Source organism: Musa acuminata, chromosome BXJ3-10, assembly GCF_036884655.1.
Source record: "Musa acuminata AAA Group cultivar baxijiao chromosome BXJ3-10, Cavendish_Baxijiao_AAA, whole genome shotgun sequence".
NCBI lineage: Eukaryota > Viridiplantae > Streptophyta > Magnoliopsida > Zingiberales > Musaceae > Musa > Musa acuminata.
The window spans coordinates 14,141,745-14,160,530 of NC_088358.1; the positions used below are offsets into that span (position 1 = coordinate 14,141,745).

The following is an 18,786-nucleotide window of genomic DNA, read 5'->3' on the forward strand; positions in this document are numbered from 1 at the left end:
TAATATTTCAGAGATCGTATACCAGATATGGTACTGTCAGGCCCATACGAAATCCATTTGAGTCTCACTCTAACGGATTCTCTTGGAGAACTACTTCTCTCACAATCTGAATCTACTACTATCGGATTAATCATGATTTGATTAACCATGATCAAGGATTTGCTTAAGTAAGAATACATGAGATATTCCTCCTCTCATGATACCAAGAGTGGATGATCTTTTATTGATACACAATTGTCTTCGTAAGATTGGCTACCACTCCTAATGACTGACTGTGCTAGATTTAAAATTTTGAGACCTATAAGTCTAGTATCATAGAATGGATTACTCAAATAAGGCATCCTTTGTGTCTCAAGTCTAAGGACCAAATACACAACTGCCACCACAGAATCGTTGTTTGACGATGAGTTATCATTAACCATCCAACATTCCGTAAACGAATCATTCAGTAAATTCATTCTCTAATGAGCATATGCACTATATTCCTAGTGTCCCCACATAAGCAATTATGAGATCAGCTATATCCATCATATGGACAAGTATATAGTACACTGGTTTGTTCGGTTATCTAGATGTTTTTTTCGAATAACCTATGACCGGGAATATTTAGTCTCATTATCATGATCTCATAATGATCTAATTCTCATTACACAGATCCAAGGGTATCATAATATATATATATATATAATCTAATTTAAAGTGATAAAATATTATTATAATAATAATTAAAAAGATTTTATAATATATCATACGTGTCATCACTCACATGATTAATTTATAGTGCACAAATAATATATATAATCAAGTTTTTAAGACACAATGCAATCATAAAACGAAGAATAAGAAGAGAAATTATATTACAATTTTGCACTATTACGGTGGCAAGTCGCATGATCATGATATTTTCATGTAAAAAAAAATATGTACGAGTTGAATCCATTTAAGAAATTTTAACTCCAATACCTAAAAGGCGTTTGACTAGTGTTGAGTATGGTTTGATTCGAATCTAAATCAAACCATAATCAAACTGAACAAAAATAAAAATTGAATTGGGTCAATAGTTCAACAATTCCAAATCAAACCACAACCATGGTTTGACTATTTAGTTTCGATTCTTGAAACATAAAACTAGAACAAGTTCCAGTTTGGTTGAAAAGAATAGCAAAGCATTAAGATATAAATTGTGTTCCATAGTATAGTGGTTAGGATTTGTTGGAATCTTAATACAACCTTTTTTATTTTTTTTCTGTTTTTATCAATCAAAATCAGTAATTATAATCAAAATCATCAATTTTGAAACCAGAATCGTTGTTTTAGAATCGAAAACAAAACCACCCGATCCAAAACCTTTACATTGATATGTGCATTGCTGTCTTGCACAAAGCCAATAACCCCAACAGAGTCATCATTAGATTAGGGTAGAATACAGCATCTTACTTGAACAAAACATCAATATTATAATGCAAATGCCATTAGAACTTCTATTTCAGAAATTGAAGAGCTTCATCTCGGAGGTATCTCAAAGGGTGGGCAGCTCAATCGCACCATATTCTCAGAAATAAAAGCTGATAACATGTTAGCCTTGCAGGATGGAGAATATGAGAATTGCAGGGCTAATATGTTAGATTTAATTTTAAAGGAAAGAGAAGGAAAGAGGCACACAATCATGCATTTCTTCTCATTCAATCTAAAAACTACTGTAGTAGTCTTCTCCAAGTTTTCTTCATAACCCATTAATCGAGAACCATAACCAACATTTAATTTATTTTCTAAACTACTCCTAATATTTTTCATGATATTTCAAGATACACATGCAACACATTAATATTAATATTTCTCCCCCTTAGTGTGTTGTTGTTCTACAATACCTATAACTTCTCTGAAAGACTCAAACTTGCCTTGTGGATATGTCTGCTACTCGATCATTGGAGTTGTAATAAATACTTTCACTTGAATTTTACCTTGTTCAATTGCTTCTATGAGAAAGTGATGGATATTAGCCATTACTACAACTTATTTGTTATCACAAAAGTTCTTCTTTCCTTCAATTTACTTTTTCTCTAAGATCTTCTAGAATTTTTCTTAGCCAAATTGGTTACGATGTAGCCATCGATGCTGAAACATACTCAAATTCTACATAGGATTGTGCCACTAATTGTTGCTTCTTTGAGCTTCAAGAAAGAAAAAAATACAACCGTAGGTATTCTTCATATCATCTATTATGCGTTCACACCAGTCACCATCATAGAATCTAATCAGCTTCATGTTTTCTTGCTTGTCGAACTTGATTCCAAATCCTTCAGTACATTGCAGATATCTGAGAATTCTTTTTGCAGCCTCAAAATGAATAAACATAATATTTGACCTTGTAGTTCTAAGGTATAACAGATTACCAATCAAACTTCCATAAAGAGTAACATCAATCTTCTTTCCTCCATCTTCTTTCTTTAATTTGTCACCAAATTAGCAAATGTCAACATAATTCTTTTGAGAAATAAATACACTATTTTCATCTTGATATATCTCGATGTCAACAGTGTCTTAGCATTCCCATGTCACTCTATCTCATATTCGATCACCAGATCATTTTTGAACTCTTGTATCATATTTGCATTTTTTCCTACAAATACTAAATCATCAACACAAAGAGCAACAATGATTATACTTGAACCTCCTCCTCCTATTTTGGTATATAAAGTAGGTTCACTCTTGCTTTTCATGAAGCCTCTTCATGCAATGCTTTTTCCAACCTATATACTTTGGTTTCATGATCTTCAATAATAAAACTCGGTGATTGCTCAACATAGAAATAGACCTCTTCTTTTAATTTTTCATTCAAAAATACTGATTTCACAACAAGTTGATGCCCTAATCATCCTTTTGTGAGCTGCTAATGTAATTAAAAGTTGTAATGATATCAAGGCAAGCAATTGGTGCACAAGTTCCATTATAATTAACTCCATACTTTGTAAGTAGCCTTTTGCCGTCGATCTTACCTTGTTTCTTCACACTGAACCATGCGCATTGTATTTCGCCATACAGATCAGATCCTTTTGACACCATCTTTGTTTTAAGGTCCATCGATCAATTCCCAAGTTTTGTTTCTTTTAGTTATATCAATCTTTTCTTTCATAGTTTTCTTCAACGCTTCTTGTTTGATGGTTTTTTCAAAGCTTTTTGGTCCTAACACATAAAAATTGCAGCTCTAATAAATATCATTCAAACTTCTCATTCGGAGTTGAATTGGTAGATTCTAAACTTGAACTGGAAGATGAAAGATGATGAAGCAGAACTTGAAGTATTTGAAGACTAACCTTCATGATTCACGTCTTCTTGAACCTATCCCAGTAACACTGTTTCAACATATTCATACACCCTTGTCTTTTTTACCAATTCAAGGTAACACTTTTTATCAAATATAATATCTTTATTGACTATCAATCTCTTGTTTTTCAAACTATAAAGCTTATATAGCCTTCAGATTGTGATTTGTTTCATCTGACTTGTATCTTCTCTCTTTTAGAACCTGAGCATAACATAAGCTCAAAAAAAAATTTCCCTTTGAGAACCACCACACATGAGCATGAAATATATGTTAAAATAGATGAAAACCACAAGGAGATGACATTAGAAGATTTCATTGAATACAGTTTAGCAAAAAATAGCCTACACTCCAGTGAGAGTAGTTTATCATGAATACAGCAAATGTTTCTCTTTGAGAATTTATAAATACGCTAGACAAGATCGTCTGCCAAATACAATGAAAATATGTATCGACAGAATTAAGACCTTATTAAATAGAAATGACGATTTCTCTAAGCAAATATCCTAACCCAAAAATTCAAAAATATCTGTGAAACAAACTACTACTTTCTTCTTCTCTTTAGAGCCTAGTGCACAGAGGTATCTTACAATACATCAGAAGTAAATTGGGTCGATACTCCTAAATTACGTGGGTGTGACCCCACTAGATGAGGGCAATAGGTGCAAGAGAAACAACTCAAAGGCAATACACAAGATCACCATCTGGACAAAACAGCAAACAGAGTACTTAAATACTCTACCCTGCAACCTCAAAACCTCTTTGGTCTCTGACAGATCCTTCTCTAGTTCCTCAGTTACTCCCCTGAAAATGACAGTCTCGTTTTCAGCATACTTCACTTTATGCGTAGCCTTTGGCTTATCCCCAGATAAAGTTCTCTGCTGCTCTAAAGAAGCAATGTGATCTTCTGCTACGACTTTCCAACTTTGAGTAGTTATTGTAAGGACCAAATATTCAATTTCCACCTCTATCTTCTTTACAAGCAAGTTCTCCAACTCGATCTCCATCTCCTTGCACTTCTCTTGGAGGCTTGATATGTTGGTGCTATCTATGTCCTTGTTTGGCCACCCTGTCCTGCTAAGAATTGCTTTAAGCTCAAGTACCTTCGATTCCTTGGTTTTGACACTGGTTAAAGCTTCTCCTAACTTGCATTCCAGCTGCTCTATCTTCCGATTTAGGTCAACAAAATTGGCTTCAACAGCTGGGGAACTAATTCCTTCTGTTTCTTCATACTGGCAATTTGCATCATCAAATATCATGACTTTCCCAATTTCCCCAAAGTTACGGATTTCTGCATGGATGCCATAAACAAGTCAGTTGGTGATCAATGTAGTAATGTGTGATGGGAGAAAAAATTGAAAATTCTGAACCAATTTAGCTACACATTGATGAGTAGAGATAATAAAATATACTTGAAAATTAAGGTAGGTTTTCTTATGTGGTTACTCTTAGTCAACCAAAGTCATCAAACTCAAGGACAATACTTTATGAATTTAATCAATTCCTATTGCCTTGAATGAATTATTCAAATTAAGTGCTATCAGTTCTTCAGTTTTAGTTCTTATAACCTTCACCTTCTCGGTGATAATGCAGCAAAAAATGGTCAAACAAACATGCTATACTGTGCTCCAAAAATCACCTTTAGATGACAACCAAGAATGAAATTATCATAACTGCAGTAAATATACTGCTTTATCAGATAAATTTGGAGTGATCCTTAAGCCAGTATACTATTTTGTTTCTGCAGTTTATTTGGATACCTCTTCTCAATCAAGCACATCTTACATAGAGAGGACAACAGGGAGAATCCAGAGGTCCTAGGGGCAATATCAAGCTTAAAAAGATTAAATTTTATAAATAGGTTGTACATAAATTTACCAACATGAAATACCCAAAAAATGAGTTGATACATCAGCAATATTCTCCAAACTCCTAGGTGCAGCTATGTGGACTGTTAATATGCTTGAACACAGATTACAATCTTAATATAAAAAACAATAAAAGAACTTTAATGTTACTAATACTGCCATGGCAGGCAACTCACTATGCAAACCGGGAAAATCTGAACTAATTAGTGCATGAAATTCAGGAAAAATACATGCCAAGGGGGATAACTAGAATTACATTCTGCACACATGACTAAGGTCCCCACTGGAGATCCCTTGTTGTTTCTTTCATTTGAAGATATGATGAGAACAAAACAAGAAAATACTTTATAAAATTGCACACAGTCGATTACTTGAAAAGCTCATATTGAATAAGGAGATATACTTTATCAATATAATTGCTTATGTGAAATCCAAAAAGGACTGTAACATGAACAAAAAACTCAGATATTAAAGAGGGATCCTTAGCAAAATATTTAAAAATGAAATTAGACACATGATTTCCATATAGCAACAATTGAATAATAGCATAAGTCAACAAAGTAGTAGCTAATATATCCTTTGCAAAACATGAATCCAACTGTAAAGATAACTATTCATCTACTGAGTATACAGGAGGTATATATTGCATCAGTGTGCACATACAATGGACCAATGACCATGCGCATGAGTGATGCTTAGACCAAAATTAAGCATCAATGGTGGTTTCCAAGTGAACATGATCTAGTAGCACCAAGCCTTAAAAAGCTTTACCATCACAGTACCACAAAGCCAGGAAAATACAAAACTTTACTCACATAGATGCTAGGTGAAAGACCTAGAAGAAGCAATAAATAATTATTGAACTCCAAAAAGATCCACATCATAGAAAATCATTTTTGTTATCAAAATTCGATAAGAATAAAACAGAGAGAAAAAACTCTAAAGCTGAACCTCGATAATCTGCACAAACAAATAGAACTTCTGGAACTTTGTATATATATCAAGGTAACAATTTTCTTTTCTTGGTAAATAACAAGGTAATGATCACAGGTAATATTGATTAATTGAATTTGAAAAATAAAAATGCCAAGAAACATAAGCAACATAGAGCAACAAAGGAACAGAACAATGTGCCTCACAAAGCTTTATAGGAGAATTTAACTTGTTGAGATGTTTATCATTTCATGTGATTAAAACCAAATTTTTTGCTCCAAAAAATACTGTAGTCATCCAACATAAAACAGCAACAAGAAGTCATAGGTCTCAGATATTTTAGCTTCACTACATGGATTCCTTTCTGATACTGAGCTCTATTAAGTGCGATCTTATTAGTTTCTTCAGGGATGTCAAACTCTTTCCTTTTTTTCATTCAAGCAAAGTCTTCCTTTTTCTTCTGCTCTTCTAGTACTAGTAATCTGTATTCTCTCTCTTTATTGATGCATCTACAATCTGGAAAGGTATCAAATCAGCTAAAGCAACTTCCCTTAATCCATCATCAGCCTCTAATTTTTCATGGCAAGAAATAAGCCCCATAACAACATCCTCATATCTACAATACTTACTCTGTGTAGTTATCCAAGATAAGCTCAACATTTGAAAACTGTCAAATAGACCTTTGCTGCTGTTATGACTACACATGCTGAGGCACCACACAAGAAGGATAGATAACAAATAAGCAATATATCTTTTAACTAGTCTAACCCAAGCATGTTGATCAAACAAAAAAAATTACTCATTTTTCTCCACAAGTAAATATCAAGATTATTCACCAAAGGATATGGATAAGAAATTTTGCCTAAAGCATGATAACAAAAGTGAAAAAAGTAGTCACATAGAACATTGTTACAAGGACATGGAAGAGAGATAAAATATTTACCATTTTCTAATGCTTCTTTTGTTGCTTGCAGAGAAACAATTGACTCTAAAAAGGGATCAAGATCTGACCCTAGATGAATATTCTCAAATTTATTATAATTCTTCTCTCCTGACTGATTGGTTTCTAGATCTTCCCTCAACAAAGCTCCAACTCCCCCATTGTCCTTGTAGAAACATGATCTTACTTCCTCACTTGGCTGAGCATCGCCGCCATCATAATTTACAGATTTCTCACTTTGCTTCCCATTACTAGCCATGCTGTCCATATGTAGAAAAGCAGTGTTCGAACTCATCAAGTCAGATTCGATGCTTGAATAGAAGTTCTCGGTCTCGTTTTTAACTTGGTCTTCTCGAATCTTCTTACCAGCATCGGTTTTGCCTCGTTTTGCCCATTGACCTCTTTTTTGTACATCATGCCCCGGTCCTTTTCCACCAATGTTTCTTGCCCTGCTTCTGTCCCTCAAAAAACCAATCACTTCATGCTGCAGCCTTGGTGCACTTGCAGCCGTCGATGACTTACTACTACGATCAGCATTGCCAGTTACATCTTTACTCGTGTCTCTCCTAATTCTCCTCCACTTCTTCAATCCATAACCCTTCGCAGAGGCCGCCACGCTCGAAGGAGATCCACTCGGATTCAAAGGCGAATCAACCGAAAACTCTCCTCCAACTAAATCCCCATTACTTTTCCCACCCCCAGGAGAAAAGTTAACAGCTTCAGCAGGAGAGACACTCCCTCTCTCTTCCGGAACTCGATCTGCACCTCCTGTCTCAATTGGAGAATCGATCCGAGAAGGTTCTTCAGCCAAGTCTCCACGGAGCTCCACCTCAGTTTCACCGAAAGGAGCCATCTTTTCCAGGGCCTCACTTCCGTTCTTCTATCCCGGTTCTTCGGGCCTCGATCAAGAGCACTGCCCCTCCAATTTCATACAAAAAACTACTGCGAAACCGTGGATAACCTATAACTACAACGATAAACACACCAATTACCGGAGAAAGATCACAACATACGGCCGGAAACCTCAACAAAGTTTCCGAATTCTTCTGCAGGCCAACGGAAGAAAGTTGATTCAACCGAAATCCAAATAAAACTTGGGCACGGAAAAGGTCGAAATCACGGATTTCGAGAAAACAATCTTTCGTCAGCTATAATACAACCATCATCGAAACTAGGGCTATTCGTTGCCGAAATTTATGTGGAAGGGGGATCCGAAAGGGGGCGAAGGAGAAGCCCTCGGAATCCGAAGAACTCTCATGTCGAGGAGGGAATAACAAAGGGCGGTGTCATTTCCTCAAGCGGATTTATTACGTGGACAGATGGATATCGAGGCCCCATACACGTGGGTGTTGATCACCTGTCTTAGCCCGTACACCGAACATAAACATTTTCTTTCCCATTGGTCAGAATTCAATGGCAGGCCAATGGATAAACAACCTTTCCTCGTTGGCGTGGAGGAGCCGCGGACGGGATCATTGGATCCCATGTTTTCCTGTTGAATGCCGCTAGATATGGCAGAAACTACCACAGGAGTTCCAAAAGGTGGATATCTCAATTGGGGTATTGATTAAATGGATGAAGGTTTAGATTATTATGTTTTACGTGATGATACACTTTTTTTTTTTTTTTTTTTTTTTTATGGTTGTAAATCTATGGACAATAAGAAGAGCCGTCTCCGTTGCAATTAAAGATTGCCCTACAAGTTGGAATGGACACTGGTTTGAGAAAGATTGTTGTCAGATCTGGTTCAGATTCAGATGCTCAAGAAAGAAGAGTCCTCCGTGGAGTCTTTTGAACTCTATCTCAGACATGTACTATCTATCTGATTATAAGTTGGAGAATGCATATTGGAAAGGTAATCAGGTGGCTAATTGATTGGCCAACCATACAAAAAATTATTATTATTATTATTATTATTATTATTATTATTATTATTATTATTATTATTATTATTATTATTATTATTATTATTATTATAGGTTACTCGTTTTGCTTAGTTTTTAATTGATTTTTATTTTGGTAAAAAAAAATATTAAACGATAAAAAAACACTCAAAACCACTCATTGTGCAACTTTTTAGTTGATTTAGAAAGGTGGTAAGCTGTTTGCTAAAGTAGTTCGCATGGCAATGCAAAAGTCACACAGACAATAGTTTACATTTTGGATAAGATACTGCACTTGGTGGTGACTTTGAAATACATCATATATTTTATATATCTAGCAGATACGGAAATAAAGCATGTCTGTGATAGATGTTGAGGTATCATTCAAAAGTGTTCAAGACGATTAAAGGTTTGTCGTTTGACATGCTCATGCATGTTTGCCTGGGTTTATATTGACGTTTGACGGATGCTGAGTTTTGGAGAGCAGAGGGAGAACACTCCATTCCTACTACTACTCATGCCATGGAGAAGCCTCTCTCTCTCTCTCTCTCTCTCTCTCTCTCTCTCTCTCTCTCTCTCTCTCTCTCTCTTCGCGTGCTATCTACTACCACTCATGCCAAAAAGCCTTACGTGAGCTGCTATTGTGTTGTCTTTCTTATTGTAGGATTTCTCCAAACATCGTTGGATTCACTGGCATGAAGGGGCCACAGTGCAGTTCTGAGTAGCACTCGTGGTGTATTCAACTACATGAATACATGTGGAATTATTAGCGTGGTAAGGGTCCCTTCGTAACGTGACATCTAACTCGACAATGAAACCAGAAGATTGTGCAGCAACTTTAATGATAGGGTTTTGGAGTACATGCAAGGTTAAGAGTTTCTTCTACCTCAATAAGAGCAACCTGCATTTTTGTGCCCGCATACACTAATTGCATATGGATGGCATCAAGAAATTAGAATCTTTTAATGCAAATTCGCGTGTAGGCAATAATGCTGAAGAGGAGAATATGAGCAAAATGGATGAATTATATTAGGGTTGATAAGTATTTCTAGATATATAATAAGATTCAAAGTATTTGGATAACAAGGTTAGTTGGAGAATAAGATATTCTAAGTATGGACTCTTTTGAATTAAGGTTTGGTTGTCATTCTATAAATACATACCATGGGAAGAGATAAACAAAATATAATTTGAGTGCTTCTAAATTAGATCAAGAAGAGATTGAGAGAAAAATCCTGCAATATTTATGTGAGAAGATGCACCAGAAATTTATAACTTCAGTTTTGAGTTAATTGAATAGAGAATCTTATTTCTTGTATTCGATTACTGTCAATAGCAAAGAAATCGATTTTTTTCCACATACGTAAACATGAGTTGTCATGCCACGTAAATATGGAATTGGCCTTTTCTAGTTTTCACTTTCTAGGTAATCTCTGAATTTTTCTTTGGTATCAAGTTGTCCATCAAATCAAATCTTGCTACGCTTATTTTAATCCAGAAGCATGTAATATGTAATGGCAATTTACAGTTCTTCACTAAATTCTGACAAGGTTTTATTATCATGTAATGTCATTTTGAGACAAAACAAAATCAACCTGCAGATCAATTTAGCATATTCATATTAGCATCAAGAGTAAGAAAAACCACGAGTTATCTATCTACCAGAACTAGTAGTAGCACAGAAGGTTGCCAGCAGCAATGACCAAAAGGCAGCTTGAAGAACACTTATTGCCATAGTTAAATGGCAAGGTTTAGATGCATCGATTATTGAGGGCTGCATGTCCTTATGGTGATGTCTAAAACTGCAACTTTTGCAGAGAGAAAAGGTTTCCTGTGTTGCCACCAACAAGGATACACAACATATCTCAAAGTTCCAACAGTACACAAGTTCTTGTTGGTTTCACTCTTTTGCCCTGGTGGATGCTTCATGACTACTTCAAAGGATATGGATATCAAAAGTCTAACCATGGTGATCCAACTGGATGCGGCAAAGATGGCTGCTGCAAGTACAATTTGGAAGAGTTTTGTTCCACAAGCACTTTGTAGAGGTAGGATCAGTGGAGGGTCTGTGAGTAACATATTGATGGGCGCATGTAAGCGGTTCCAGGAGATTGGAACATGAAATGGCCTTCTGCAGTGCTATACCTCTTGATCAAACTAGCATCCACTCCGGTGTACAGGTTCGGTAACAAAGGTCTCATGCCACTCGGAGGATCCTCAATGTGATCTTGCGAAGAAAGGCAGGAGAATGATCTCTGAGACAATGGATTCAAACTTGAGGCATCAAAAGGCAAAGTGCTTGTTGGACTGCTCAGACTTGGTTGCTTGTCAGTCTCGGGAGAGTCATCTATCATTATCACCTCATTCATCATGCAAGGAGTTGCAGAGGAGTTGAACTTTTTGTATGCATTCTTTCCCTGGGTCTGTTGATTTGGTCTTGGCACCAAAGCAGCATGCAGAGGAGTGAATGAGAAACCAGCCACTGCTGTGCTGGGCAGGCATACGGGAAATTGGTGCTCAGCCACTGTTCCGGGAAAATTCTGCTGCTTCATGTGAGTGTTGGCTGAACTAAATCCAAGATGAGATGACAAGTTTACATCTGGTGGGTGATCCATAACTGTACTAGGTGGCACAAACTCTTCATTTTTCATCACCATCAAATTCTTGCCCATCAACCGAAGGATTGGATTAGCACCGGTGCAAGATGGAACCTTGACTGCAGAATCTGACAAAGTTTCGGTGGAGGTGGAGCTGACCATAGTGTTGGTTCTCGGATTCTGATACAAACTAAAAGAGGAAGAGATTCTTGGCCCGGGAAACAAGTCAGGAACCTGTTTTCCAATGGTTGTCCTGTGCTGTGTAGCGTTTGATCTTAATGATTGAGAATCTCTTGAAAGGCTCTCCCTGCATGAGCTATAGAATGGATCATCATTTACTGACTGACTAGGTTCTTTTGCTGACAGATTTTCCTTGAGTTCTTGATTCCTGCCCTCGACATTTCTTTCCATCAAAGCCAGCTTTTCTTCAACATTAACAACAATTCCCAATGCCTCATTCTCTGGATCAGTATATTTGGAATCTCTTGAAGAGGGGATAAAAAGAGTTGATGCAGTTGACACAGGTGATCCACTTGGTTCACCATCACTAGCCAAATTCATGGCATCATCCACAATTGTTCTAACCGAGGTTACCGATGTGCTCCTTTCGGGGATTCTAGGACCGACATCCCCATTAGTCAAGCAACCACTAGATTCCTGGATGGACATGGTATCAACAGTATATTCCTTGGGTTCAATTGCACAAGAAACTTTCTCCCCTCTTTCTTCCATTTCATCTGCTATTTGGATATTTTGGCCATCGATCTCTTCTCTGGACACACCATCACAGCTTTCCTCTTGCCTTTCAGATCTTTCCACTAATTGTTTTTCATGGAATTCCCTTTTAGATATATACTGAACTTGTTCAACCAATGGAGAAGGATCTAATCTGACACCAAATGATGCTTGCAGGTTTCCTGAACTCACGATATCATTAGGAGAAGGATTAGCCGTAGATATTTCCTTAGATGACTTGATGACACAATGTCCAGAGTGAAAGACCTCTACTTGCATGTTTAAGTTCTCGACATCAGGACCATGGCATTCATCACCATGCTTCTGCTCCTCCATTGTGCTCCTGTCATCTCTTTCTTCAGCTCCTGGGACATCTTTCCTGCTTGTACATGCATGATTCATCATCTCTCCTGCTGGAGATACTGTTACACTCTTTGAGCAATCAAATTCACAAGATCCTAGTGCATCGTTACTTGTTCTTGGAATATCAATACCATAGGTAGTTGCCTGGAATTCTACTCCACTCTTGCCACTCCTGGAAACCGATCGATGCTTGCGGAACTTGTCAAAGGAAAATAATTTCTCTTTTAGATCACCTTTCCTCACCTCCGAGGTGCTGGATGTTCTTCCAGCAGAGTCTTTCTTCTTCAAAATTAACTTGATTGGGTCTTTTATCAAGGGACGATGACAGATTTCCAAAGATATGTTCGTCCTCCGAGAAGAGTTATCAGATTGGTGTTGAATGCTTAGGTCAATCTCCTTTATTTTGATTCCTGAAGAAGCCACAGAATTCCCAGATGACTTTGGTTTTCGCAATAGGATACCATTTTTCACAGTACTTTCAGATGACCATTTGAAAGTGGGGATTGATAGCTTTTCAGAGTCTTCAAAGCCATCACCAGCAGAGTGCACTCTCTTTGGAGAACTGACCAAGTCTTCAGACGTGAGCCTGCTTCTTGTGAGAGGTACAGTATTATCTGATGCATGCTTGACATTCTTTCTGAAAAGGTTCTTTGGGAGATCTGATCGTCTGGAACACATCAATTGTCTTAAAGATGAACTGCTCTTGTTGAGGTTACCTGGGTTTAGTGATTCTTCATTCTCATGATGAGTTTTAGCATTACAATATCCTTCATGTGCAGTTTGAATCTGGCCAACCAAATTTATAGTTATGCAATTAGATTGGTAAAATGATCAACACTGGTGAGAATTAGGCTACTGTAAAATCAAATGGTATGAAAGATCAGCAAAAATTAGATATAGAAATTAGAACATGCTGACAATCCAAATTGTATTATGTTTGGAGACAGAGTTGAAAGGCTGGAAAACATCAAACCTTACAAATCATCTTAATGATTCAATATAAGCCAGATATGTTGATTGAGAAAGCTTGAGCAGGAGAACAGTGAAAGTGGAAACGGGCACAATTCTAACTCCCAAACTACAAAGAAATTAGAAAACACGGACTAAAAGATATGATGATTAGGCATCAAAGGAGCATCTAGAAACTTCCTTAAGGATTTGTTATGAGGGAGGTTGATTCAGATTTTTCATATACATCAAGAATTTAAGCATTTTTGGAAAAGAAAACTATTAAGAGATGATGATACCGACTAATTTTCTCATCTAGCATGTGATTGAAAACCCCAAAAAGATATAACTCCCAGATGAGAATAAAATTCCTCAGTCTTTGAAATTTCCATTGTTTTTCTCAGACTGATTGCACAAGAACTCAAATGCAGCCATAGATTTCTTTATGAAAAAGAAATATTGCAAGTACCTGTGCTTTCAACAGAGTACGTGAGCTCAATTTGTTTCTCTGTGCCTTCACTTTCATCTTCCTTGAAAACTTTGCATTCAAATGCTTCTTCTTGCTGACCAAAAACATTTTTGTTGGCTCAATGACTTCTTCATGCTTCTGAAACTTCGGTCCTTCCTTCAACTTTGGCATGTCATTGAATTTGGATAGAATTTTGAGTTTTGCGCCAACTGAATTAACAGATACTGATCCTTCAACATAAGCTGTAGACTCTGTTGGTGACAATTTTGGTTTCTTTGTCTCCATATCAACTTCAACAGTTGGTGCAGTGGCAAATGCCATTTCGTTGGCCCAGTTTGTACCATTCCTCTTATCGAGATCTTCAAGAGTGCAACGAGGAGCAGTAGCATAAATATCCACCATCAGTCTCTTCTTCCTTGGTTTTTCTGTTGGTTTTGAGAGTTTGCTTGACATCCACTTGGTGTTGGACTCCATCGAGAGGCACTGATCTATGTGAGCGTTCAAAGTTGTATTTGAAGTGGAAGAAAATGTTCTACAAACCGGACAAACCTTTGAAGCCATAGGATCTGAAACTGTGCTAGAGTCAGAAATTGTGTCCTCTGTTCGACTGCTCCCAGAGATGACACCTAATTTTACTATCAACCTGCACTTATTTTCTATATCCGTAGCTGGTGTTTTAGATTCTTGATTACCGATGTCATAAGAAGAAGTTTCAACTTGCTCATGGGTCCTTATCAATCGAACTCCTGCATCACAATGAGCCAGATCATCTTTGCTAATTTCCTGACAGGTTCTTGTTTTTCTATCACAAGATTGTTTCTCCTCTTGAGGATCAACAATATGCGCTAGGATCTGTTCTACTTCCTTTCTGCGACACTGAACTCTCAACAAATTTGGAGGCTCGAAAGGTGGCAATAGACCTTTGACACCATGCTTGAAGCAGAGCCGCAAGAAATGCTGTGCAAATGGCCAACTTGTCTCTAGGCCTTTGGTCCTCGATGCAAAAACATAATCTCTGAAATCAAAGCAAAAGATCCATCAGAAAACTTGCCTCTATGATTGAGAGATACCCATTTACAACTCCATATATCAAAGATAATCAAATGAGAAGGTCATCTTTTCACCACAAAGTTCTACCATGAACATATTCAGATCATGCCACATACCAATTGCCAAAACTAGACACAAAAAATACCACCAACCAAGGAACAAAGCTGTCCCTCAAACTGTGTCACCTTTGACAAAAGGACAACTTTTTTTAACAGATGATATGATCAATTAAACCCACATAGTTGATATCATATCAAGAAAACCAAACCATAGTCATCCCCTGGAAGAAAAGTCAAGCCTTTGATTCCTTGCTTTAGGGACCTAGAGGTCTCAGAAAAATATCAACATGAACATCCTGGCTAGTGTGCACTCAGATCCATCAAAGCTTGGCCCACACCCCAATAGATTTGTAAGTGAAGGAAAATACTTAGATAAAGGTACTCCAGAAATCAACCCAACGAATCTGACCGATGCAAGCAACATCATTTCTCTGAATCAGTAATAAAGACAACACAAGGCAGTGTAAGAGGAAACTACTACCTTATAGAGAAATTAGGAGTTGGTGTCTCTTCTAGGATGGGCTTCCTCTCTTGGAAGGCAAGCGTTTGAGAAGCACTCTCACCTGTTCTCGGTGCTGGAAGATGGGAGGAACATGAAGGGTCTGGTGAATTTTTAGTCGATAACATCTGAAGAAGGCCTTCTCCAGTTTCCTCCTAAATCTTCTAGCGGTAGTAGTAGCAGCCCAAGGGCACCACTGCACCTGGGCCTTCCATCATCCTTGGACTCCAGCATAACAAAGGACTTAAGCTGCCAAGGAAACCAGTAGTAAGATCCCACAAAGGAGAAACACCACCAGCCTTTTCCCTCTCTTCACCTGACTTGGTGCCTGCAAGATTGGGCAAAGGAGAACTAAACTTAGAAAGGAAAAAAGAGAAGGCACACTTGCTAGAGAAGAAACTAGGACCAATGTCCAAGCATCTTCTAAGACATAATTTCATGTAGACTTAAGACTGGGTCAAACTCATCAAGATAGATCAGTCCCCTCGAAACCCAAGGCACTCGAAGCTTCCATACAAAGAGAATATCAATAGTTATGTGGTTCGAAACTTCCAGAGATGTCATTTTATGTGATCAAAGGGATGAGGAGTTTCACAGGGAAACTACACCTCCAAATAAAGTAGGGGAAACCAAAACCAGTTTGTCGAAAGATCAGTAGGAAGAGAACAAGGAGGAAGAAGAAGACCTCGACAGAAGCCTTGCGCATGAAATGATAGCGGAAGAAACAAGGGAAACAGAATCCAAAACAAGTTCTGGTAGCAAGTTATACAAAAACCCAACGAGGAAACTCAAAAGCATAGCATATAAAGGGAGCTGATGGGAAATTAATAGATGAGAGAAAGGACAGAGAGCCAGGCCATTAGAGGATTAACACTCCTCTTTAGGGCCTTGCTTTGAATGGATTCCTAGGATGGAACAGAAGGGCATAAAGTAGCAGAAATTACACAAAAGTGGTAGGAAGGATGATGAAGAAGCTCATCACCACTCTTTGGCTAAAAGATACAAGCAAATCTGAAGGAAAACCTTCTTCTAGAGAAAACCTTCTTCTAGATTTTTCTCCAAGATCCAAGCAAAAAAAATCCAAGGACAGCGAAGAGGGAGGTGAGGTGAGGCAGAGGGATTGACCAGGTGGAAGATCTAACAAGGCACATGACCGATGCAGGAACCAAAACAAGATCCCAAGAACATCCATGAACAGTACACATATATACATACAAGATCACAAAGAAGAAGAAGAAGAAGAAGAAGAAGAAGAACCTCCAAGCCTTACTCACTCTTGGATCCAAAAGAAAGTGAAAAAAGGAAAGTAACTTGAGAAGAGGAATCACTGCGCTGCACGACTGAAAGAGAGGAAGAAGTGAGGAGAAGACTTTTCTTTCTTCCTCCGGTCACAGTAAACGTATGGGAGGGTGTAGAAGATGAGAAAACACCACCCACTTACGCATCAGGTTCTCTACCAAAAGCGGGCCTGTACATCAACAGCAACTCCACAGAGACGGAAAGAGAGAGAGAGAGAGGCCAAGGGGAAAGGGACATGGAAGAGTTTTCAGGGAGCTGTCCTATCCTGTAGAAACACTAGTAGCTTCTCTATCTTCTTTCCATCTCTCTCTCTTCGTTTGCTTTAGCCGATATTATTCATGAAAGGAACACTTTTACCTTTTGACCTTCTCTCTCAACCAAACTACACTGCCACCCTCCTTTCTTGGACTCTCAGTTGCCCGAACTGCCCCAATGTAAAAAGCTTAGAAAAAGAAAAAGACCTGAGTTCTGCCATGCAGTAATTTCTCATGATATGCTATGCTGCTTAACATGCAAAAGCGGTATCTAAACGAAGACATCAACTCACTGAGCACATCTTAACAACTCACAGGTTCAGGAATCTAACCTGCAACTTGTTCCCCAAACCTCCTTTCTTTTCTTCTTTTTCTTTTTGGCCTTTAGTACCTCTCCCGAGATTGAGAATATGTTCTTTTATTGACATCATGTTAGACATTTATTTTTATCCTGCACAGTAATAGTACGTCACAAATGTTCAACAATAGCATGAAACACATTAAGACAACATTTTCATTTCTGGATAATGTCTCAGGTGGTTCAGTCAAGAATTCCAAGTGTAGAAAGTAACCATCACAAGCTCGTATTTTTCCTGGTGTAGAAAGTAATCATAATAATTGTAATAATTTTTGGCAGCCTCGTTATGTAAGTAATTAATTGTTTGATTAATTAAGTACAATATCACAAAAACAAATTATAATTATTAGAGGCACCTTTACTTGCTTTATGTCCAATTAAATATGGCATTCAATAAATATATTTAGCTAATTATATTCATGTCATTAGCGTACAACGTAAAGTTTGAAGGTCTTGTACAGGAGTGCAAAACGTGGACGGATCAGATATTAATAATTTATTTTTAAAAAAAATTAAAAAAATCAAACTTTCCTAATTATTAAGAATATATACAAAATGAGGATGAATCCATATTCTTTACGGAATATATGCATATTCTCTTATAATCCTTGAAAAGTAACATACAATACAAAAATAATTAAAACTATCATGAATGAATGTATACTTACATTCAAGCTAAGTGAATGGTCCGCGGACTAGTGCTGTCATGTCCAAATATAATTTGGTGTCTTCTTAGAATCCCCATCCCCAAGCTATATTATTTCTTAAAGCTCAATTTTAGGTACGAGCAATATACGTTGTCTCACATTTTGTTCATTCCATTGGTAGTTTAATAGCTAAGATAGGCTTATCTTTGTCTTACGATGATAATAATTATTATAGCTAAAATTGCTACAATAATAATCATCACTTTATCAATAATAGTCTTCTTTTCTACTATAAACTTCTTCATCAAATACACTCATATATTTGCTTACCCTTTTGATTTGTGAGTTTGGGAGTTGTTTGACGAAAGAAAAATGATGTGTGACTGACTTAGGGATTGGGCTGACCTTATTATTTGTATTTGATCTTTAGGATTTATAAAGCTATAACTCATATGTAAGGGTGGGTCTGAAGGGTGAGTGATCTTCGAGAGATAGGTCATATTTCTTTTATACAAAATGTAAAAAGCTTTAAGTTGGATTTTTAATTGGATCTAATGGTTTT

The 18,786-nt window shown here is 37.2% G+C and overlaps 2 protein-coding genes across 11 annotated transcripts; both read right to left on the reverse strand.

The window, feature by feature from the left end:
• Window positions 1-3,697: 3,697 nt before the first annotated feature.
• On the reverse strand, window positions 3,698-8,063 carry LOC135650905 (WPP domain-interacting protein 1-like). The gene is made up of 2 exons (XM_065170585.1): window positions 7,067-8,063; window positions 3,698-4,613 (listed from the first exon to the last, which is right to left on the reverse strand). The coding sequence occupies exons 1-2, from the start codon at window positions 7,914-7,916 to the stop codon at window positions 3,949-3,951; spliced, it is 1,515 nt and encodes a 504-aa protein (XP_065026657.1). The 5' UTR covers window positions 7,917-8,063; the 3' UTR covers window positions 3,698-3,948.
• A 2,597-nt stretch (window positions 8,064-10,660) lies between these two features.
• LOC135581406 (uncharacterized) lies at window positions 10,661-17,255 on the reverse strand. 10 transcript variants are annotated; one of them, XM_065171643.1, is made up of 4 exons: window positions 17,108-17,255; window positions 15,649-15,994; window positions 14,059-15,073; window positions 10,661-13,427 (listed from the first exon to the last, which is right to left on the reverse strand). In XM_065171643.1, exons 2-4 carry the CDS (start codon window positions 15,792-15,794, stop codon window positions 11,001-11,003), a joined length of 3,588 nt encoding a protein of 1,195 aa, XP_065027715.1. In that variant the 5' UTR covers window positions 15,795-15,994; window positions 17,108-17,255; the 3' UTR covers window positions 10,661-11,000. The 10 variants fall into 10 exon arrangements, with proteins under 10 accessions (XP_065027715.1, XP_065027714.1, XP_065027722.1 ...); XM_065171642.1 differs by having other exon boundaries at window positions 16,924-17,178; XM_065171650.1 differs by lacking the exon at window positions 17,108-17,255 and adding an exon at window positions 16,941-17,099 and having other exon boundaries at window positions 15,731-15,994.
• Window positions 17,256-18,786: the final 1,531 nt, after the last annotated feature.

What these genes read in the sequence shown, in the direction of transcription:
- LOC135581406 (XM_065171643.1), bottom strand. Translation starts at nt 15,794, where the DNA reads ATGTTATCGACTAAAAATTCACCAGACCCTTCATGTTCCTCCCATCTT. An exon ending in ACTCCTAATTTCTCTATAAG is followed by an intron (nt 15,074 to 15,648) that starts GTAGTAGTTTCC and finishes CTTTGATTTCAG; the next exon opens with AGATTATGTTTTTGCATCGA. An exon ending in GTACTCTGTTGAAAGCACAG is followed by an intron (nt 13,428 to 14,058) that starts GTACTTGCAATA and finishes TTGGTTGGCCAG; the next exon opens with ATTCAAACTGCACATGAAGG.
- LOC135650905 (XM_065170585.1), bottom strand. Translation starts at nt 7,916, where the DNA reads ATGGCTCCTTTCGGTGAAACTGAGGTGGAGCTCCGTGGAGACTTGGCT. An exon ending in AAAAGAAGCATTAGAAAATG is followed by an intron (nt 4,614 to 7,066) that starts GTAAATATTTTA and finishes GCATCCATGCAG; the next exon opens with AAATCCGTAACTTTGGGGAA.